The sequence below is a fragment of the Meriones unguiculatus genome, chromosome 8 (assembly GCF_030254825.1).
Source record: "Meriones unguiculatus strain TT.TT164.6M chromosome 8, Bangor_MerUng_6.1, whole genome shotgun sequence".
Classification (NCBI taxonomy): domain Eukaryota; kingdom Metazoa; phylum Chordata; class Mammalia; order Rodentia; family Muridae; genus Meriones; species Meriones unguiculatus.
Window position 1 is genome coordinate 12,943,037 of NC_083356.1, and position 23,743 is coordinate 12,966,779.

Here is a 23,743-nt window from a genome sequence, read left to right on the forward strand (position 1 = left end):
GAAAAAGTCTCTTATAAATTCAAACTTTAGTTCAGAGTGTGTGTGCTGTCCCCTGAGCGGTCCTTCTTCACATTAGCTCAGTGACCAACTGCTTGAGTGACGACTCTGTGGGGCCGATTGTGCCGTCAGCTGGAGCTGGGAGTAATGGGCAACATGACACAGTAGTACCTGATCTGCCTTCACAGCCAGTTCCATGGGAGGCACAACGCTATTACCAGTGGTCTTGGTCTGGGCTGGGCATTTTCAGGTTCTTGGCATCTTATGTGAGAAACTGAAATAAGCACACACCTTATAAGCCAGGTTAATTTTATTCAAAGCAAAGCGATAGTACAGGTCAAATATGTTGTCAGGAGTGACCGAGGACCATATGAGTGAAGATACCCAAGGGCTCCAGATTGCCATGGAGAGGCTTCTTCTATGAAAACTAAAGGAAGGAGGAGATACTATTGACATGTTTGGGGTGGTTCTCTAATTTGATGGGCAGGCTTGGAAACATAAACCCTTTGTCCAAGTGCACAGGTCCCTTTCATGCCCATAAAATAGGCAATTCTCCCTGAAAGTTCACCTACAGAACAGTTTGCCTTAATGCACACGCACCCCCAAACCAGTTCACACCAAATAAGCCTCCCTATTCTCATACAGGACATAAGTGATGAGCAGGATATAAAGTTTAGTAATCATTAAGGGAAGGAGAAACTTACTCCATTTTTTTCAGCATGGAATATATGTGCATCTCAGTGCAGGTGGGGGTCCTTGGCCCATTATTTAGAAAGGGCTGTATGTGCATAGTGCATGCAGGTAAGGATCTCAGGCTGCGAAGTGCGTTATTGCAAGGGGGATGTGGCCCAAACCAAGTGGAGCCCCAGCTTGCTAAGCTATCCCCAAGCTTGTCTGCCTTAAAGCCGGTAAGGAAGACTCCAGGAAAGGACAGGGTTTGTGGGGCAGCTGGAGAGGTAGGAGGAAAGCAGCAAGGAAAGGCCACCAAGCATGTCCCACAGCTGTCCTCATTGCCAGGCAGGAGGAAGAATGGTAACCATATGAAAAAAAAAAAAAAAAAAAAAAGAGTGGGGGGGTGTCAGGGGAGGGAGGCCAGGCCCTAGGAGGGACAGGAGGCAGAAAGAACACAGAACTGGAGGTGGAGTGGTCTCTGCTGCAAAGCTGTGTGGGTCTGGAGACCATGCCTCCATCACCCAGCACAGAAGGACAGGTTTCATTCTATCCCCAGGCGGCTGTCTGCCTCTTATGGCATTGCCAAACAGCAGAAAGATATTTACAAATCTTCTTGGACATGTGGGATGTCCCGGCATAGTAGCTAAAAAAATCGACAATTCCACAGCAACTGGTCTTCATCCCTGATCTTCACATGTATTGTTAATATTTCTGTTTGTTGGCACACTGAAGTAACATTTATGTAAAGATGATTTTTATAGTTACTACTCTTTTTTTTTCAGACAGGATCACATCATAAAGTTTCAGTTGGCCTTAAATTCACAGTCATCCTCCAATTGGCCTCCAATGAACATTGGCCTCCAATGTTCTTGGATTATAAGTAGGTACTACCATGCCCAGCTAAGACAATACTTTTCTTTCTTTCTTTTTTTTTTTTTTAATTTTTATGTAGCAAACTGTCAAGACTTCTCTTTGTTCACTGTTTCATTCACAACCTCCACCTGTTCTCTTGCTGTAGTACTGAGTAAGGGCAGAGGGTACAGATCTACCCTCAGGGGCCACCTACTGTCATACAGATAGATCCCCTGAGGTTGGAGTCACTTGGGGGGGGGCAGTTCCAGGAGATAATCCTGGTGAGGAACTAAAGTCACACACAGGCACGGTTTAAAGAGATAAAAAATAAAGTCACCTGTTTTCTTCTTGGCTTTCTGTGTAAGACTTTAAAAAAAAATACCTTTTTTAAGACCCACAGACATTGTTTCTCGAGCTGTTCATAGCCCACACACAACACACACCCCACACCTCTCCGCACACCCCGCATGGGAAAGACACAGGGTCTAAGGCGAGTGTCTTCTTTCAGGCTGGGCTATCTCTGCAGGAAATCAAGTGTGTTTGGGGTCTGTGAGGGTCTTCAGATGCCACCTCCAGCAAGGCTCTAGCATAGCACACAGTGGCCCACCCTCAGCAGGACTTCAGAAAGCACCAAAGACCTCCCCCAGAGCCCCTCACCCTGGGTCCTCCCTTTCCACTGCCACAGGTAGTACCTAGGACCTGGACCCCACCGGGGCACCACCTTAAAAACAGCCAGGGTCACACCAAGCAGAGTTTATTGAGGCCGTGGGTGGGGCCCACGTACACAGCAGGTGGCGCACGCAGGGCAGATACTCACTCGCTGGACTGCAGGGGTGTTAGCGGCAAAGCAGATGACCCGTGGGGAGCACCCTCTGGGGTGCCCTCCTTCTAGCAGCATTGGGGGCTTTGGGTGAGCATCAAGAACCACCTAGTTGCCCTAAGGTTCTCTTAGATACCCCTCCCTCCTTCCCCTGAGCTCCTTGTGAGTTGGGGCTAGGGTCCCTTCCTGTGATCAAAGATGGGATGATCCCTTGAGGTTCACTATAAAAATTAAAATCATTTATAAATCACAGGAGGAGGGCAGGAGGGAACCACCAGGGGACCTGACTTCATCAGTTACCTTGAGCCTACTCCCCTCCCTCAAGTTCTAACCCCAAAAGAGAGAGCAAAGAGCAAGGTCTACAGGCACAGAAAGGGGCGAGAGACAGAGGAAAGGGACTTGGAGGAACAGGACAAATGAGGACAAGAGAGAAAAGATGCATCGGAAGAAAAGTATGGCTGCCGAGGCTCCTCTCCCCAACAGCTCCCAAAAGCCATGACCTGGGGATAAAGGATAAAAGTTCCCAGCCCAGGGACTCCCACAATGTAAGGTTCCAAATGTCCCCAATCCAGTCCTTGCTCAAGCCATGGTGGCCTTGAGATACCCAGAGCTTGTAGACAGGAGCTGAGGGAGGTGGGTGCTACTCCAGGTAGATATCCTCTGTGGGGCAGGCAAATGCCAGGTGCTCCTGGTAGTACTCCAGGAAGGCCCGGCTGCAAAGAGGGAGATCACAGTCCTTAGCCCAGGGCTCCCTCCTATTTCTCCCCCAGCCATGCTTTACTGTCTTGATTCGCAATCATATCCACACAGCACACTTTGTAGCAACCTGTAGTCACGCCTTTCCCATGCACCTGAGCCTTTCCACGCCCTGTATCCTCCCTGGGCTCTTGCTCCATCTTCCTACTCACCCCACGCTCTGCGCCACTGGTCTCATAGACTCCTGGGACACAAAGACGTGGCAGGCAAAGCGGCTTAGCAGCGGGTGTTTGGTGATGAAGCCAAAATAGCTGTGGGGACATTGACAGAGGAGGTGTCAGAGCATTGACCTAGCCTGGGGCACCTCATTAATACTAATAGCAATTGTTATCCAGATGAACAGCTTGAGACTCCAGATTCCACCCTGTCCCCAGACTGTGGCCAATCAGATCTACTGCCCCACACCTAATGGATGTTACTTGTAAGTATTATTAAGGCACCATCTTGAAGTATTTATATTAATTCACATGTTTCATAATAGCCCTATGAGGTAGGTATACCAACAAATAGTATTAGTGTCTTGCCAAAGGCACACAGCCAGTCCATGACAGAAACGGAGGCAATCTGTGACCTTAATACCTAATACCATGTATCCCTAACCTTATATAGACCCAGATATTCCTCAGCCTCCACCTTCACAGTAATGTAAACTAGCCATCCACCCATCCCAGTTTTCCTTAGGACTTGTCACAGTGGACCTGGGATGGATTCTGATGGGCCTCTGTAGAACTGCAGCTGACTGGCGTGGACTGGGCACCATGTCAGCATAAGTGGAGCCCTGAGGGTGGATGGGGGTTGGAGAGCAGGAGGCCCTCGGCATTTAAAGCCAATACGGGAGGAACTGGTAAGCTCTTACCAACTGTTTCGGGGGTGACAGCCACAGAAGGAGATGTTCTTCATCTGGAAGAAGTGGCTGCAGCGCTGGAACTAGAGGAGAGGTGGGCAGAATCATCCCAAGTTGGCTAAGAGAAGCCTGTGGCCGCCCCTACTACATGCCTGCTTGGTGTCCCTGCCCCACAGTTTTCCTTGGCTTTAACCTCCCCAACACACCTCTTCCAAATGTCCCTCTGGTCCCCCCAGTCTATCACTCCCACCTCAGGTCCTCCTCCGCTCAGACTCAGCTTGACCCCCCGAAGAGAGATCTCAAGGTCACAAGACGCAGGAGGGCGCAGGTGGACAGTTAGTTTCCGGGCTGTGGCAATCTGAGGGAGAAGTTAGAGGGGGGGGAGGTCTTGAAGAAGCCACCATGGGCCCTCTCTCTTCATGCCTCTGTTCATTCTAGATTATCTGAGTACTCTTGCCACCTCAGGGCCTCAGAGACAATTCTGGAAGACAGAAGGATGCCCTTGGCCATCTCTGCTCTCCCAACAAGCCAATGGTCACTCTATTCCTAGCTTGCCTCCATTCTGTGCCAACCGGGCAGCTTCTCCTGGCCCAGGTGCCAAGAAGTTATTCTGCCCACACCTCACTGCCTGATCCCCGTAACCTGGCAGGAGCTCTCTAATGTAGAGCTGCTCCGCAGGGCCCATGAGCCTCAGTTTTGGTGGGCAGATCAGCAGGTATGGGTAATTGTCCACTGAGTGGGTAAGTGAGTGAACAAGGGAAGAAGAGAGAAGAGTTGGTTTTAATTTTCAGACAGAAGGTCGATGGCTTAAGGGAGGAAGAGTGAGCAGAGAGGTGAAAGCTTTACTGAAGAGACCAACAGAGCCTGAGGTAAAGGGGACAGCTGCTTCACTCTGCCCTAGGTCTTTCTGACTGGGCTTCTCAATCAGGCCTGAGAGCCAGCCCTGTAACATCTCCCTTCAAGGCTGGAGGCTCAGGAGCCACAGGAGCTGTGCCTCCCTGTAAGCATGACACCCAGGTGGGCCTCCAGCCTGTGCCTGCCGCCCACCTCCACACTGACCTTTTGCATGGCTGCACACAGGATGCCATTGCCCTGGTGACATGGTACCTCCACGGAGCCCAAGAACTGCACATCGAATCGCTCCACCCAGCAAGGGCTTCGTTTGCTCCCTGGGGGTGGGGGTGGGGGTGGGGGTTAGAGGAGAAGTCATAGGGGTCCAAGTCAGGGGGTACCAGAGGGGCAAGCGGGTGTTGGCAAGCTTCCTCCTGTAGTGGGATCTTACCCAGCAGGTCCTTGGCAGGACCAGGCACTGCGTGGGCGTAGAAGGCAGGGAACACCCCACGCTCGCCTGTGCGCATGTTGAAACCACGGAACCAGAAGTCATCCTCTTCAGCTTCCACCAGCACAGGGTCATCCACATCTAGCTCCAGTTCGTCCGGATGTCGAGGGATGAACCTGACGTCAGGTGAGAGGTCAACTGAGGCCGGGCAGGCCTAGGTATGTCACACACAGCAATGTCCCGGGGGTCATCATGGGCAATGATGTACCTGAAGACGGCCCGGTGTGTCTGCTCTCTCTCCTCCCCATTCACCAGACAGGAAAAAAGACCAAAGGACTCAGTGCCTGAGAGACAGAGACCGAGAGAGTCAGGAACTCCGTAGTGAAAGAACGTACTTAAAGGCCTGGCTTTGGGCTGGAGCCAAATCCCCTCTCTGCAACAGACTGTTCGGGTATCCTAAATCAGGGAGAAAGGAACAGCAACCCACGAGGAGCTGACTCCCTGCCCCCAGGAGAGGACCACTGCCCATTGTCTTAGGGAAAAAGTGAATTGTCCAGCCTTGACAGCCTCGAGAACTTATAGGCCCCTGGACACTTTGGGGGAACCAGACAGGGCCTGGGGCCCTGGACGGCGCTTCTTCCTCTGCGGCCACCCCGCCTTCCCCAGTAGGGGATCCTCCTACTCACTGGAGGATCGAGATGTGCTGTTGACAAAGACATTGAGGAACTTCTTGGAGAAGGTGAGGTCGGGACTGTCAGGAGAGGCATCCCCCGGCATCTGGTCACCATCTAGTAATGTGGCTCCCGCCTCTTCCTCGCTGGCCTCGCAGCTGCTGTCCTCTTCACTGTCGTTGCCCAGGCCTGCACAGCGCCGCAGGCTCACCAGCTCTAGCTGCGTGTGTTCGTCCACTACCAGCGTGTACTTTACGGCATCATACACCAGCGAGGCGTCCAGTGGCGCAGTGGAGCCTGTACTCCTGGAGCCAGGGGGGACAATGCTGTCCTCAGCATCGTCGTCCTCCTCGTCCTCTTCATCGTCCTCCTCCTCCTCCTCCGAGCACGCCGCAGAGCAGGAGCGGCCCGGGCGGGCAGTGCGGCCCGGTGTGGCCCAAAGCGGGGTGATGGTATCCCGTGTTGGGTTACTGAGGAAAAGGCAGGGACCAGGCTGCGCAGGGCCGAGCCGAGGCGCTGCGGGGGCTGGCGGAGGTGGCCCGCAGAGGGTGTCCATGTCCACCAGCTCCACGTGGGGCCCGGCTACTGCCTCAGGGTCCTGGCAGTCCTGGGGTACCCGGCTGGCCTCTTCCGGCAGGCGTGGTGCGGGAGATAAGCACTGGCCCGGGCAACGAATGGGCGAGGAGCCCTCAGAGATCATGCGGCTCACCAGGTTGCTGAGCAGCCAGGGCGAGTCGGCATCCTCGCTGAGGTCAGGCTCAGACTCAGAGCCCGACTCATACTCGCTGTTGGTGTCGTCAGGACCCACAGGCAGGAAGGCAGGGCGGCGGGGAGGTTCATGTAGTGGCTCAGGCTCAGGCTCAGGCTCTGAGGCTGGCGAGGAAGCCTCCTCGATAGAGTTGGTGAGGTGTGACGAGCGGCCGCTACTGCTGCCACCATCACTGCTCAGCTCCAGCTCTGTCTCGGAAATGGACGAGATCATGCGCCCTAGCCGTGCACCGCCTGCGTCCTCAGAGTCCGAGCCCGGCGATGAGAGCTCCTGGCTGCTTCGCCGACCCTCGTGGCCTCCACTGGAGTGGCTTCTCAAGTCAGCCTCAATACCAGGATCAGAGGAAGGGGATGCCCCATCTGACGCTGGTGGCTCCGGGGGCTGGTTCCCTTCGCAGTCACAACCAGGACGAACGAGAGACTGTACCTCATGGGGCTCCTCTTCTGCTGGCGGGAGAGGAGCTGGGAGCTCTGCGGGGCAGGGGTTTGAGTTACTGCTTCGGGAAAGTAGGCCTCCTTTCAGCAGCCAGCCATTCGTCCCTTCCCTCCCTCTTCTCCTGGGCTCCTACCGGCCTCCATCCCTCACCTTTAAGGGGCTCCTGAGCTGGCGAACGCAGCCCTGTCTCCTGCCAGGAGGATGGGGGTGCAGAGGTAAAGCCTCCATTGTTGTTGTTCAGGGAGTCCTGGGCGAGAGGACAAATCTGTGAGGCTGAAAGCCACTCCAGCAGTTGAGAGAGGGAAGGGCCTGCCACAGGCCCTCCAAACTCAAAGCTAGTATTGTATGTATGAGGATGCTCAGACGCTCACCTGAGCTCCAAGCGTAGCCAGGTGGAGAGTGGTGGGTCTGTGCTTGTGGGCCTCCTCTAGGGAAGGAGAGGGAATAAGGGACTCTCCAGCAAGTGCCTCGGAACCACATCCTCCCCCTGCTTTGCCCTCCCCATCTCCTTCGTCCTCCTCTTCCTCCTCTTCCTCCTCCTCCTCGTCTTCCTCCTCCTCATTGTCATCGATCATCTCAAACTCCTGGAAATCATCTTGGAAGGAACAGATAGGGTGTGGCTGCTCTGAGCGACCCAGGGAGAGGCTGTCCTGCAGGAAGGAGGGACAAGACAGGGCTGGGCCAGCGTACAATAACCTGGAGTCCCAGGTGCTAGAAGAGGGGAAAGCAGGAAACTGAAGAGCTCCTTCTAGTTCACTGTACCCCATCAACACCGCCATGTTTGAAAAAGAATCTGCTTGAGACACATAATAATCATCGCACTTCTGGGAAGGGCCCAAATCTCTCAGACAGTCTCAGAGTAACCCCAACTCCTTTCCCAGCTTTATTCACCCCCCCCAAGCCCCATCATGTTTGGCACTGCCACTCTGTTGCTTTCATAGCAACGCCTGGAACAATTCACAGCTCATGGTTTTTGAACTGTCTTATCCAGCAGATGGTAAGACCACCAGACCAGGGGCCACATTATACACTAGTGTTACTCTCCCATGGGAGCATCATCAGTAAGGACCAAAAAAACTATATAAATATGGAGAGCCTTTGCCCCGATGATTCACCAAGTTTGTACCAACCCCAGGGTCTTTGGCATAGTCAGTCCTTCCGCCAGCCAGCAATTCCTCTCTTCCACATCTTCCCACCTACCCCCATCTGCCGGGGTCCTGCTAACCTCGGGGTTATATGACTGACATTTCCTCTGGGAAGTCTTCCTGATTCCCTCAGTCGGGGTTGGATTCCCTTTCCCCTCATCACACTTGGTGTCCAGTTGGGAATCCCTCCACTAGTATATGGGTGATCACTTTCTCCACTTTCTCGCTTGTATTTCTCCCATGCTAAACTGAAAGCTGGTGGGGGGGTGCTGCTGTCTCTCCTCCCAACACCTGGAAGTCCCCCTGCACACTTGACACGTGCCTTTTTTTTTTCCAAAACAAATGAAAATGGAGACATATAGGGGCATAAATAGGAGGTAGGAGGGGAAAGATTTTAGAGGCAGTTGAGACAGAAAGAAGGAGACTGCAGAGGTTGGGTTTCAATAGAAGTGGAAGGGTTCAAACCTTTATGGGAAGTGATCTGAGAACAGAGGCACCCAAACAAAAGCACACTTCTACCTCTTGTGGCACTACTCTGGTAAGACCTAAAGGAGAAGGCCCTCTGAAGGGCCTACAGTGTGTTAAGAAAGACCGAGACCAAGGGGCTCTCGGCAAGGGCAGGGGATTTCTCGCATGGAAGCTGAACTCAGACTCAGTCCTAAATGCTCAAGAATGCTAGGGAAACTGAGCCCAGCGAAGCTCTTCTTTAAATCAGACCCTACACACCCAAACCCTTTCCCCACCTTCTCGCAGTGGTCCGAGTCGTAGCTAAGTCCCAGGCCACAGTCGTCGGTGATCTCAGACAGGTCTTCATCATCAAATTCCTCCAGGCTTATATCCTGGGGAGGCCTGAAGAAGATGCCAGGGTCAGAGAGCCACCAGTCCTAGGTTCCCGGCCTTTGAGCTGACCCTGAGGACATTGGTGGAAAACTTCCAGCTCCCAAGGCCCCCGACTTATAGGCTAAAGGCATGTCATTTTGACCCCACGCTCTGCTCTCCCCTGGATCCCCTCCTCCATCACAGCAAATGAGCCCAGAGGAGCTATCCATCCACAAACCCCTCCCACTCCTCCTCAGCTCAGCTCCCAGCCCCTGTGGGTCACAGCTTCAGCCTCTGGGGAGGCACCTTGAGCCAACAGGGGGATGGGAAGCTGCCACAACAGGAGAGGGAGGGGTCCGGCTGCTCTGCTTGTGTCTCCACTCCCTCCTACCAAGCAGGCCTACACCAAAGATCCAGCCCCCTTCCATGCCAACCTCACCATCCCACCCTCAAAGCTTCAAGCTTGATTTCAGTCTCTACCGGCCCGGAGGCTAGGGGCCAGGCCCTAGCCTCTATGGAAGGAGACATAACAAGGCCAAAAGGACACTGCCAGAAACGGACCAGGTGCTGGGCACCTTGCCTAAAATCCCTCAAAGGGACCCCACCCTTGCTAGGTTATCGGTCCTGACTGGGTGCGGTTCAGCATCCCAACGGGTGAAGCGTGTGTGTGCGTGTGGGAGAGAGGGTGCCATTGGGTTTGTGCGACAGGGAGCAAACACGGAGGGACCCGGAGCCCAGAGTGGGGGATGGGAGCATCCATCAGAGGCCTGCAAATAAAAGAGGGGTCCCAGCCTGGCCTGGGTAGCTGAAGTCGATGGGGTGGGGTGGCAGGCCCGGGAGACCTACATGAAGATGAGACCCGCCGAGTGCGTACCTGCAGCCGGGAGGCGACAGCGAGTGGAAGGTGGAGAGAGAAAACATCTCCGCGCGATCCGCCATCTTCCCAGGAACCGCCGGCCGGCAGCGAGGGGGAGGGGTGAGGAGCACCGCTCGCCCTTGGTGCTCAGGCTCGCGGCCTCTGTCTCCCCACTCACCTCGTGACACGCCCTGCGACACCCGTCAGCGACACACCTCAGCTCCCTGCCAGGACACCGCGGCAGCGAGCCGCGCCGCAGGGGTGAGGGGAAGGAGTGGCGCAGGGCGGGGCCTGGAGGGGGGCGGAGGAATGAGGGTCGAGCCGAGGGGGGATGTGGGGTACCGGATGGTGGCGGTGGCGGTGGCGGTGGTGAGAGTCTGGTCGGGAGGGCTGGTGTGTGGCTTGCGTGGTCCGAGCGAGGAACAGGCGAGAAGCGAGAGGTGGGAGCAGGGACCCGCTGGTAAGCCAAAGATTTCTGTAGGAGGCGTGGGAGCTGCGGGAGGAAATGGGTGCGGTAGAGCCAGGAGCAGGGACCGTGGCGGCCCAGGGCTGCGCACCTCTACTTCTCTGCGGAGTGCAGTGCTCCTAGGAGGTGGGCGGTTAGTGGGGATGGGTGAAGCCCGAGGAGCAGCATTCGTGCCCCGAGAAATCAGAAAAGCAGAGCAGAGTTGGACAGAAAGCCCTCCAGACCAGCAATCTGCTAGACCTCCTAACTCGCGGCGGGAGCTGTCCACCCGTGGGTGCTGATCAGAGCTTGTCGGAGCTGTTCTCTGCTGGGTGCTGATGGGGCCAAAGGAAACTTCTCCCTAAAATCTGCTGACTACGGCTAGAGCAGTCATTTCCCTGACAGTGCTAATGGGGCCAGAACAGTGACATTGTCTCTAAGGATGTGGGAAAGGTCTAGATTTAGTGTCTCTCATCCAGAGGTCAACACTGAACTTTCTCTTTGTGGTACAGACTGTAGAACCTGGATGGAGGAGATACCAGTGGGCACCGGAAGCTGACGCTATGTTCATTCAACTGAGCCGCTGTTTCTCGAGGCCACCTCTGCTCCTAGCTCTGTTCTGAGTATGGACACTCTCCAACTTGAAACATGGGTGTACTAAGGATATCTGTGTAGAGAGAAAGGGCAGAAATGGAGCCAACCGTGAAAGGGAGAGAGATCAAAGTGGGTGATGGAAAAGCTGGAGAAGGGGTAGAGAACCTCAAGTTGGAATTAGTTTTGAAGGAAGAATGAGGCACTAGAGTATTAAGGCTGGAAACCACAGGGCAGAGGTGGGTTCATATAGTCAGGAGGGACATCCTGGTTAACCAGTTTCTTATTTTCTGAAAGGCCAGTGAGTGTGACTTCTCCATAAAGTGTCCAGGATTTCCCAGAATTCATTCTGAATTGTACAACCTTGAACTCATCTCACACTTTAATTCCCACACCCCCCAAAAGCCTCCATCTCATCAGATGATCACACCCAGATTCCAAGAGCATAAAAAGCATGGGGACAGGGGTTGGGAGTGAGGGTGGGGAACTTTTACCTCCCATTTTACCCATTGAGATTCTCTTCAGCTCCCAAGAGCACAGATTCTCCAGATTTTGGATCGGAGAGATTGTGGTACCCATGTTCATTCAGCCACCAACTTTCTGAACATGAGCCAATTTTTCAACACATCAGAACTCAGTTTCTCCATCTGCTCAAAGGTGCTGTGTCACACAGAAACCCCCAGACACAGTGATTCATGAATGGTCACTCAATATCCATCTTTCAAAAAGTGCACAGTCCGGTGTGGTGGCACGTGTCTTCAATCCTGGCATGCAGGGAGCACAAGTAGGTGGGCCTCTGTGAGCTGGAGACCAGCCTAGTCTGCGTAGTGAATTGAAGGCCAGCTAGGGCTACATAGTGAACCCATTAATCACTCCCCCAGATGAAAAAGAATATATGAAAGGGCAAGAGCGACATGCCTAACTTCCTTAAGGGAAGGGACTTTGGGAGAGGCCCCTGACCGGCCGACACTGGCTCAGATCCTTCTCATCTATCATCCTCAATGTTTCCTAACTTCACTGTTTTAATATTAACTTTCCTTTTTGCCTCAACATCCGTTTCTACTGCAACACATTTTGACAATTCTCTTTCTTCTTCAGCTGCACATAAAAACATCTCCATCACTGGTGTTCTGAGGTTTCAAGATGGTGTGTCTTAGTGAGGATTTATCTAACATGTCTTCTCTGCCTGAGACTCACTGATCTTAATTATATGAATCTCTATTTCATCAGTGAAAAATCTGACAGACATTTCTTCTAAAAAATATGTTATCCCATTATCTCTTCAAATATTGTCCCAGAGACACCCATGGTGGCACATGCTGTAGTTCTAGCACTTAAGATATTGAGGCAGGGAGAGCTCAAGTTTGAGGCCAGCCTGGACTACATAGTGAAACTCTTGTCTCAAAAAAGCAAACAGAAAAATATGGACTCTGCTCCATTTCTTCTTTCCTTCCAGCACTCCCATTAAATTCATGTTGAATTTTCTGCCTCTAGCCTCTTGCTCATGTTTTTCATGTCTGTCTTTTCAGATAATATTTTAATACTTTATTCACATTTATATTTTAGTTTGTTTTTTCAACTGTTTACAATCTGTGAATAAAGCTGTGTACTATCTTAAATTTCATTAAATTTAAGATTCAACAATTTCAATTACAAAGCCAGGCATGGTGGCATTCACCTTTAATCCCAATACTTGGGAGACAAAGGTAGGTGGATCATTGTGAGTTCAAGGCCAGCCTGGTCTTTATATGAGTTCCAGGACAGCCAGGGAAAAGCCATAAAAACTTTTATGTATTTATGTATTTATGTATTTATTTAGACAGAATCTTGCTATACTGGTCTCAAGTTCATAATCCTGTTTCAGCCTCCCAAGTGCTGGCATAATAACCCTGTATACATCTGGCTCATTTTGGTTTCTACACCTATTTCAACGTTGCCTATTATTACTTTGGAAGTACTAAATATAATACTAATTTGATTTTTATTGTTTGTGCATGTGTTCATGTATGTTCAAATGCACATGTGTGCATACACAGATGTGTGCATTGCATTCAGAGGACAAAAGATAACTTTGCATATGGAGATGAAAATATAACTTTGGGTATCACCTCAGAAGTGCTGTCCATTTCCTTTGAGATAGGGACTCTCCTTGGTCTGGACCTCACCAGTTGAGCCCCTGAGTTGCTCCTATCTCTGTCTCCACAATACTGGGACAAGACATATATGTTGTCATACCTGGCATTTTTGCACAGAGTCTGGGTATCAAACTCAGTCTCTCATTCTTCTGAGGCAAGCACTCCACTGAATGAGCTATCTTCCCAAACCACAGACATTCAGTTTTTGGTTTTTTTTTTTTTAGTAATTTTTGAAGTGTAAATGTCTGGTTTCTTTAAAGGCTCAAAGAGAAATGGTCACTTACTTTTCTTGGACTCAGGCTCACACACTGGTGAAGCTATAGGCTTTTTTGCCTTCTCTGCAGCTTCCCAGGTCACCTGGTGCCTGTGGAAGAGCTGCTCAGAGGATGGCTCTTGGATCCCAGCCTGATAGCACCATGTTTCTGCTCAGGTCCAACTCAGATTCTCCACCTCTCACATGGAAAAGACATAATTACAATGAACCTCTCAGCTTTAAGTTGCCCTGTGAGCTCGGGAAAGCTCTCCTGCAAAGGTCTTCCTCCTTGCCAACTCTGCTTCCCCAAACGAAAACCTGGGCTTGAAGATGCGGTCAGGAAAAGCCTAGACCATGTCAAGTCTGGTTCTCCACATTGAAGTCTGACTTTGACTGCTGTCACAAACCTCCCAACAAAAGCAACTTAAAGGAGAAAGGGTTTAACACACAGTTCAACAGTCCACCACAGCAAGGCATTCCAGGCAGCAAGAGCTTGAAGCATTCGGCCACATCGAATCCACAGTTAGGAAGCAGAGAGGAATGAACCCATGCCCCTCAGATCTGTACCCTGTGCACATAGGCCAGGCCTTGCCCACAGTTAAGATGACAGTCTCCCACAGGTATGCCCAGAGCTCCCTCTCCCAGGTAATCCTAGATTCTGGCAAGTTGACAAGACTAACCACCACAATTAGAAATGCAGGTTTATTGTTCAAAGATGTGTTTCTAAGTTCGATGCAATAATAACAATGTGAAGCCAATCTGAACACCTAATCCTGAAAGATAAGAAATGTTGAGAATTTATTATCTGAGGGTACATTGGCAAATGCTATATAACTCTTCAAAACCATTTTTTCAAAGAATCTATAAAGTCATAGAGAAATTATGAATATTTGATGACAAAGATTGCATATAGCATAGTCTTGCTTATATAAAAGAAAAGATTTGGGGTATATTCATAAAACACACACACATACACACACACACACACACACACACACACATATATATGAACCTCTCAGTTTTAAGTTGCCTTGTGAGCTCAGGAAAACTCTCCTGCAAAGGTCTCCTTGCCCAACCCTGGGCAGGCCTGTCTCCCCAAATGAAAACCTGGGTTTGAAGATGCGGTCACTTTGTAGACCAAGCTGGCCTTGAACTCACAGAGACCTGCCTGCCTCTGCCTCCCAAGTGCTGGGAGTGAAGGTGTGTGCCACCACGCCTGGCTGCCCAAAGTATTCTTTAAAGGAGAATAAAAAAATCCAGACACTCAACTGGGCAACATTCACATTAACTTGCATCCATAAAAATACACCATATAATGAAAAAAAGTTTCCAAAATACTTATTTTTAAAAAATGCTAGACCTGCAGTGAAGCAGTGAAAACTTAGAGGGAAAAAAACTTACTCCAAACTGACTCATGTGGGACAGAACAAGAGAATGAACAAACATGGACTTTAGAATAGCTTTCATGGTCATGCATAGAATGAAAATATGTACATGATGGCCAGAGAATGGGAGCCATAAGGAAGAAACAACTGGAACTTGTTTGGGGGGGTTAAAAATTAATACAAATAAATCTTAAGGGGCTGAAGAGATGGCGCAGTGGTTTAAAGACTTGCTAAGGACCTCTCGTAAGGACTGGGTTCCATTTTTTAGCACATGGTGGCACACAACCATCCATAATTTCAGTTCTTGGCAGTCCAATGTCCTATTCTGACCTCTTTGAACACCAGGCATACCATATGTATGTGTGGCATACATACATACATGTAGGCAAAACATTCACACACATAAATCTAAAATATTAAAAATAAATAGGTCTTAAATACAGCGGGGAATAGGGAGATGGCTCAGCACCCATACTGGGTACTTTGCAACAGCTAGTAACTCTAGCTCTGGGTGATCTCATGCCTCTGGCCTCTGTTGTACCTGCACTCATGCATGTACCCTGTCCCCAAGATACATGCAAGTAAACATAATTAAAAATATGATTTTTTGTTGTTATTTCAAGACAGAGCTTCTCTGTGTAGCCTTGGCTGTTGTGGACTCGCTTTGTGGTCCACGCTGGCTTCAAACCCACAGCGGTCCTTGTGCCTCTGCCTCTCCGAGTGCTGGGATTAAAGGCATGTACCACCACGCCTGGTTGAATTTTTTTTTTCTTTTTTATGTGAGCTGTGACAAGGAAGAAGGCTCAGTGGGTAAAGTGCTTACTGCACAAGCCTCCTGGTCTCAGACTGGATACCTGGAACCTATATAAATGCCAGATGTGGTAGTGAGCATGTGTTTTTAATCTCGATATACCTGTAATGAAAGATAAGAGGCCGAGAGAAGAGACCCGCTGGAAGCTGGAAGGGCAGCTAGCCTGACATGCACGGTGCTGAGCAACAGACTCAAAGCAAGGTAAAAGGTGGGGACTAGCAACTAAGATTGTCATCTGACTTCTACATATGTGCTATGGTGCATGCTTGAGCACACACACACACACACACACACACACACAATTTGAACTAAGTTGGGTGGTATAGGCCTGTAATCCTAGCGTTCTGGAGGCTAGGGCTGGAGGGGCTAAAACTTGAGTCCACTCTCAGCTACATAAATGGGACATAACTTTAAAAAAAGGAAAGCTTCATGTTGGCTCATGGTTTCAGAGGTTGATTGATTCTGCACATTTGCACAAAACTTCGGGGCAGTGAGAACACTGGAGGGAGAGGTTATTCACCTCTTCATAGAGAGGAGGACATAGGACCCAGGGCTACACATAACCTCAGTGCCTTACATTCTCCAGATAGGCAACAACTCATTATAGTTCACAGAACCTACCAAAACAGCGCGGCTAGCTTGGAGCCAAGCGTTTAACACATGAGCTTGTTGGGCCTTTTATATTCAAACCACAATTACCGCATCTGTAGGGCCAAAGCATTCAACAAATCTCACAAAACATAATGAAATCGCTGAAAATCTGGGAATAAGAGAAAGACCTTCAAAATCAATCAGGGTTTCCAAATACGTGGGGGAACCAGACATCTTTCTCATCAGAAAAGGTACCTTAATGGTCCTCATTAAACCTCTGCTGACTCTGTTCTGGAATTCTTTCTCTGAGAACCCCTAAGACCCTCAGCCTGATATTATCTCTAAAACACCATAAAGGGTTGAGCAGAATCCTGCTCAAGAAGAGGGCACTCTATCCCACACCTCTGTGTTTTTCTTCTCTCTTCAACATCCGCTGCTTCTGTTTGTTTTTTCCCTGACCTTTTTCCCTTACACTAAGATAGTTTTGCTACTCAAATTGGTTAATTTTTTTTTTATCTTGGTCAGCCTTGGTTTCAGTGTAATCCTTTCTGTTATTCCTAGGCTCATGTGAGACTAAAAAGAAAAAAAATGTAAAAGAGCTTTTTAAAAATTCAAGCATCAATAAAGTCTATATAAAAACTGTAGAAAAATAAAAACTTGTATTTTTGCTGCAGGTCAATAAATGATGCAGTTTATTCGTTCTGTTACAAGTACAGGTTGGGTTCAATGATCTATTGGTAAATTGGTGAATTTATTTTGATATGTTGCTGTCTCATGACTAGATCTTTTATATATATATATACATATATATGTGTGTATATATATGTATGTGTGTATATATATATATATATATATATATATATATATATATATATATGTACAGAGAGAGAGAGAGAAGAGAGAGAGGGTTTTTCTGTGTAGCCTTGGCTGTTCTGGACTCGCTTTGTAGACCAGGCTGGCCTTGAACTCAGAGATCCAACTGCCTCTGCCTCCCTGAGTGCTGGGATTACAGGCATGCACCACCGCGCCGGCTCATGACTAGATCTTTAGTATATTTTGTGATGTTAACAAAGGAAACAGGGTAAAAATATGCTAGTAAAAAGATGAAGGAATGAAAAGACGTAATTAGTAGAACATTTTGAACTAAGGATGGACTTTGTATAGCAAAATAAGACTTTTTCCTAAGATTGTTCCAAAATAGACATAGATAAGGGCCAAATCAGAAGGTTAAAAGTATGTTGCAGGGAAAACAGGACAAGATTTGTGTCATGCTGGAATGCCATCACAATGCCGTTGAAAGAACTGTGTATTACGGAGAGTGAAATAGTTTCCTGCGTTCAGAAGCCATCAGCCTCTCTCTCCTTAGTAAACTGATACAAGGGATGGGGCTGAGAACTGTTAAGGCGTTGTTTAGCTCCTGTGTCCCATGCTTCCATCTTGTCTGTTTTCCTGTAAGCTTCCCTGTTCTCCATCGCCCATATGTGCGGGAATGCCTACAGTTATTCTGCTGCTCCGGTTCCACCCTGTAGAGAAAGAAGTTATGTGTGTATCTTTGCTATTTGACATCAAGACATGTCCCTCAGGCATTACCCAATCTACTCCAACTACCAAACCCGCTCTCACAGACATCAGCAACCTGGTTAGAGACACAGCCAGACCTCCTCCAGCAACCCGAGGAACTCTTTTTCAGAGATGTTCACTCAGGTAAGACTGGATTCTTGGGCTCACTGAAGAAAGGAATTTTTCAGGACAAGCCAGTATTAAGCAGAATTAGAGTTTATTATTAAACGACATTTGAAACATGGATTTAAGCATAAAGGTACTCAGGAGTGAGGCCCATCCAAGAACATGAGTATGGGTGTCTTAGTGTTTCTATTGCTGTGATAAAACATCATGACCAAAGCCACTTGGGGAGGAAAGGGTTTATTTGGCTTACATTTCCACATCACAGCCCATCATCAAAGTAGAGCAGGAACCTGGAGGCAGGAACTGAAACAGAAGCCTTGGAAGCATGCTGCTTACTGGCTTACTCTTCCTCAGCTTGTTTATACAGCCCTGGACCATCTGCCTGGTAGGAGTACCACTTACAGTGGACTGTGTTCTTTCACATCAACAATCACTCAAGAAAATGACCCACAGCGGGCGGGAGAGATGGCTCAGAGGTTAAGAATACTTGCTGTTCTTCTGAAGGTCCTGAGTTCAATTCCCAGTCAACCACATGGTGGCTCAGAACCATCTATAGTAAGATCTGGTGTGCAGGCAGAATGTTGTATAAATAATAAATAAATCTTAAAAAAAAAAAAAAAGAAAGAAAATGACCCACAGGCTTGTGTATGGGCCAATTTGATTTGAGGACTTTCTCAGTTCAGGTTCTCCTTTCTCAGATGACTTTAGTTTGTGTCAAATTCACAAAAAAAAAAAGAAAAGAAAATAACAAATCAACAAATAAAACAAAAACAATCAGACCTTCTCAAAGTAGGCTTCTCAAGCAAGAGCAATATTTAATTTATCTCTACAATAGCCGTATGTACAGTTTTTGTTAGTTATGAAATTAAAAACTTTAAAAGGTTAAAAATTTTTTAAATAAGATCACAGGATGGCCACAGAAGATGACAATGCAGCCACTCCTGATGAGATCTGATAGACTAGGGTCAGAAGGAAGGAGAGGAGGACCTCCCCTCTCAGTGGACTTGGGAAGGGGCATGCATGGAGAAGGGGGAGGGAAGATGGAATTAGGAGGGGATTATGGGGGGAGACAAAGGGAATAAAGTGTAATTAATAAAAAATTTAAAAGATTTGTTTTTTTTTAAAAAGATCACAGGATGGTGCCTAATCTGTCCCCAACAAGATTATAGTTGATAAAGCAAAACTCTAAATCACGGAGATGCAGAAAGTTAGGACATCTTTACTAAAAACAAAGTTAACAGTTTTATTTCTGAGGTCCACGAACTATGCAGGAGAGGAGTGAATCATACCTAAGGGCACATATACCTAGGCCTTAAACCTGGTTAATTGCCACTTTAACATTTTTGCTTGAAAATATTTCTGTATGAAAGAAATATTATCTCCATGTAGCAACAACCTTCATAGCAAATGATAATTGTGCTGACTTTTGCTGCTGTTGTTCTGGCTATCTACTGCTGCTCCTCTTCCCTCCAGCCACCTCACCCTGACATTTCCTGTCCCTCTGCCTCTTATTTGAGGTGCAGGGCAGACACCTCAAATGGGAGCTAAACTTGGCAGGCACCTAATAGGAGCCCTCAGGGCTGAGACACAAACAAAAGGGATGGCTTCACTCTCAGCAAAAAGGACAGAAGTAGAACTTGGTCAAGTGAGGGCCCCTATAACCTGGAGTACCAAAAATGAGGTCCTGGGGCAGAGGTAAGAATACTGACCTGTCCTCCCCACCTCCATCCTACAGCCTGATAGTCCTCCCACTGAGAATACTCAGTGCTTAATTGCTTCGACTTCTGGCACCAGTTAGAGCACCATTTAGACCACCTCACTCTCCAGCCCAAGCTCTTCCTTAATGAAGCTGATCTTGTACAGATTGAGTTTCCAGCACTGCAGGTACATGCTCTATACATTTCCTCCCAAATGGTTCTAAAGACTGAGGGAAGACAGGAGACAGTTACTTTTTAAATAGGCAGACAGCTAGAGAGAGACACCCTGGATCAGATCCGGCTCAATCCCAGTTACCCTCTGTCTTAGTGTTCTATTGCTGTAGAGAGACACTATGACCAAAGCAACTCTTATAAAGAAAAGCATTTAATTGGGGCTTACTTATGGTTCAGAGGTTTAGTGTTCTGGTTGTTTTTTTTTCCTCCCAACCCTAAGCTCCCGGAATAACGACACATGAAACTCAAGTGTATTCACAAAGACCTAGGCCATATAGTTAAGCTCTTTTCTAACTAGCTCATAATTTAAAATAACCCATTTATTCTAATTGACATTCTACCATATGGCTGGTTACCTCAGTTCAGGCACCATGTGTCTGTCTTTTTCACATCTTGTTGGTGAATCTCCTGCACCTGGCTCTCTCCCAGAATCCTCTCTGCCTACCAGATGTCACACCTTCTATTTCCTGCTATAGTTCATCAGATTTATTATTGACATATGCTACATCCATACAATGCATAAGACATTCCTTCTACAGTTTAGCCCATTGTTATCATGGCAAGAAGTATGACAACACACAGGCAGACATGGTTGGTACTGGAATAGTAGTATATTAAGAGTTCCACATCTAGATCCATAGGCAGCAGAAAAAAAAAAATAGAGATACTGGGCCTGGCTTGAGCATTTGAAACCTCAAAGCCCACCTCCACTGTCACATTTCCTCCATCAAGGGCACACCTACTCCATTCAACAAGACCATATCTCCTAATAGTGCCATTCCTTGGTAACCAAGCATTCGAATCTGAGTCTATGGAGGCCATTATCATTCAAAACACAACATCCCTCTCTTCCCTGCCCCTAATTCCCACTTTTTCCTTCCTTCCTTCCTTCCTTCCTTCCTTCCTTCCTTCCTTCCTTCCTTTCTTCTTTTTCTTTCTTCCTTTCTTCCTTCCTTCCTTCCTTCCTTCCTTCCTTCCTTCCTTTCTTTCTTTCTCTTTCTTTCTTTCTTTCTTTCTTTCTTTCTTTCTTTCCTTTTCTCTTGAGACAGGGATACAGGATCTCATTATGCAGTCCTATCTGTTCTAGAACTCACTATGTAGACCAGGCTGGCCTCAAACTCATAGAAATCTACCCGCTTCTGCCTCCCAAGTTCTGGGAATAAAGGTGTGTGCCACTACAGCTAGCTCCAATTATCTTCTGAACTGAGATGGCTTATTTCCAGGTTCTTAGTCAAAAAGAAACCTTCCTGTTGGAGAGGCTTCCCACCCACCTCTGGTAAGATGGATGGGCTAACTATCCCTCAGTCTCATTCTATTCTTTTTGGTTTTTTGAGACAAGGTTTTTCCCTGTGTATCCTTGGCTGTCCTGGATTCGATCTGTAGACCCCAAACTCATAGAGATTCACCTGCCTGAAAAAAAGGCCTCTCTGAGGACTGGGATTATAGGCATCTGCCACCACGATGACTACCTCTCACTCTCACTAAACCCATGCCAACCCAACCCAAGCAGAAACTTCAAAGGTTTCCCCCACCTTATCTCACCCAGCCAGGTTCCTGTTGTCTTCAAAATGACGAAACCCACAAAGTGTATCTGCCAGGTCCAATTCAAGCCCTGTCCCACACCCTACTAACAACACATACAAATCTGTCCCACCTAGTACAGCTGTGGGCAATACAGGGGCTGGGATAGGGGAATAATAGCAGAGACACAGGATTCACTTCAGGAATGAACAATTTTTATTTTTTCCACTGCTGTTTACGCATTATTTAGCTAACTACTAAAGATAGCTCTGCAAGCAGAACTTGAGCATGAAGTCTCTCTGACCCCTTTATCTGAGTTCCTCCTTCCTCCTGCACTTCCCTATCCTTGTGGTCTTGTTTTGCTTTGCAAGGGATTTCTTCTAGGCCTTATTTTCTGCCTGCAGTTTTCCACAGTTGCATGTAGGTCAGAGTTTGACCTGAGAAAGGAACTAAAGACCATCTGGACAGTCCCAAGGGCAAATGCTGCTCACCAAAACACACACACACACACACACACACACACACACACACACACACACGTGAGCTGTGACTTTGTGTGCTGTGCTCTCTGTGTGCTATATTTTGCTGCAATAAATCTTGTGTGCAGTGAACCTCAAACTCTCATCCTAGAACTATTTATTTGATGGAGAAATTGAAGCAAGAACTAGCAAGCTATGAGACTATTTGCTTCTCCTGCAGGCCTGCACAAGAGTCTCTCCTCCACTTCCCTGCCCTTGTGAGTCTTGTTTTGCTTTGCAACAGACTCCTTCTAGGCCTTATTTTGTGCCTGCAGTTTTGCATATTTTGTGCCTGTTTTGCATATTCCTGAAGATTCTCTTGTTTTTGTTTTTCTCTCCCTTAAGACAAATCTAAGTACACTGAAGGAGAGAAGCCAACAGTAGGGGTCCCTACTCCTAACAAACTTTTTTCACTAGTGACTTTGTTTACCTGAGAAATTTATACTCAACCTCAGGTATATAGATAATATAAAGTGAGTACACAAATAAAACATTTAGTGATACTAATTCACAAAACACTTAAAAATAATTCATATATATATATATAAAACTTTACCTTTTATTAAGATGGAAAAAAATGCTTTCTAATGAGACAGACCAGCTTACGTTTACATAAAACATTAAATCTTGCCAAGACAGTGGTAGTGCACACCCTTAGTCCCAGCACGCAGGAGGCAGAGGTAAGTGGATCTGTGAGTTCCAGGCCAGCCTGATCACTCTAGAGTGACTTCCAGAATAGCCATGGCAACACAGAGAAACACTGTCTCAAAAAAACCAAAACCAAAATAAAGCAAAACACAAAAATATTAAATCTTGGCTGAATGTTTGATACTCTGGGGTGTAGAGCATCTTCACCATTTTTTTTTTTCAGAATTGATTGATACTATTTTATAGTTATCCACACTGAGTATGGCTTTAAAAATGTAGTACAAAGGGTCTGGCGAGATGGCTTAAGATGGTTAAGAGCACTGGTATTCAATACCCAGCAACCACATGGTGGCTCATAACCATCTATATTGAGAACTGGTGCCCTCTTCTTGCCTTCAGGCACAAATGCAGACAGAATACTATATAAATAAAGATTTATATAAATCTTTTTAAAAATGTAGTATCAAATAGTGTTTAGACCCATTTCAGAAATACTTCTTGCCACCAAGACCCTTGGAATTCCTTGTTTCCATATGTCAAATAAAGTTACTCATGTTTTCCTTTACTGTCTTCCTTCTCTATTCTTGAAGAGTTGACAAGAACCTGGCCAGACACAGGAGACCACCTTCACTCACCAACTGTCTCTAATATACAATAGTCTCAAATCCTAGCCAAGCTCTTTCAGGTATTTTTTACCATATGGTGGCATGACAGCATGTATAATGAATGCTGTATGCGCGCTGTATGTTCAAAACTGAGATTACAATTAAATTGTCTAGTGGTCAGAAACACCTTGAATTCATTATGTCTGGATTTTAAAAATTAATTTCTGGTTATTACTTGTTTGGAAATCTTTACTGTTGCCAACCCTCTCACCAATCACCACATTTGGCCAACCTCATTGGGTTATACATGACTCACAGGTTCAGAAGCTGACCTCTAATAAGGCACATTTAAAGGGCAAGCTACGCCAATCCAGATCTGACTTGAATTACTGATAGGAGCAGTTATGTGAAAAACAGATTGGAATGATAGGGTCTGGTCTGCTCCAATCAGACAGTAGAATCAAGGCCACGTTCACCCAGAACCTCTGCCCAGAAAGCAGAGCCTGTAACTCTCCCCAGACTTTAAAGCTAGCCAAAAATGAAATCAGGGCCTAATATCTCCAGGCATGTCTAGCTTCTTAACATTGCAACATAACACAACATTATCATCTACAAAGTTCACTCTCCACAAGGTTCATGGTCCAAAGTAGTGTGGCTGTTAGGACACCCCCTGCACACAGCACTAACGTGTCATCATTGCCTCTCCCT

General features: G+C 47.6%; 1 protein-coding gene across 2 annotated transcripts; it reads right to left on the bottom strand.

Moving 5' to 3' along the window:
• Positions 1-289: 289 nt before the first annotated feature.
• Mapk8ip2 (mitogen-activated protein kinase 8 interacting protein 2) lies at positions 290-10,544 on the bottom strand. Of its 2 annotated transcripts, none has more exons than XM_021638982.2 (12): positions 9,934-10,544; positions 8,984-9,089; positions 7,467-7,745; positions 7,246-7,342; positions 5,907-7,130; positions 5,489-5,564; positions 5,224-5,396; positions 5,001-5,110; positions 4,192-4,299; positions 3,954-4,024; positions 3,250-3,348; positions 290-3,054 (listed from the first exon to the last, which is right to left on the bottom strand). In XM_021638982.2, exons 1-12 carry the CDS (start codon positions 9,996-9,998, stop codon positions 2,982-2,984), a joined length of 2,481 nt encoding a protein of 826 aa, XP_021494657.1. In that variant the 5' UTR covers positions 9,999-10,544; the 3' UTR covers positions 290-2,981. The 2 variants fall into 2 exon arrangements, with proteins under 2 accessions (XP_021494657.1, XP_060244805.1); XM_060388822.1 differs by having other exon boundaries at positions 8,984-9,150; positions 9,934-10,066.
• Between the last annotated feature and the right edge of the window lie 13,199 nt (positions 10,545-23,743).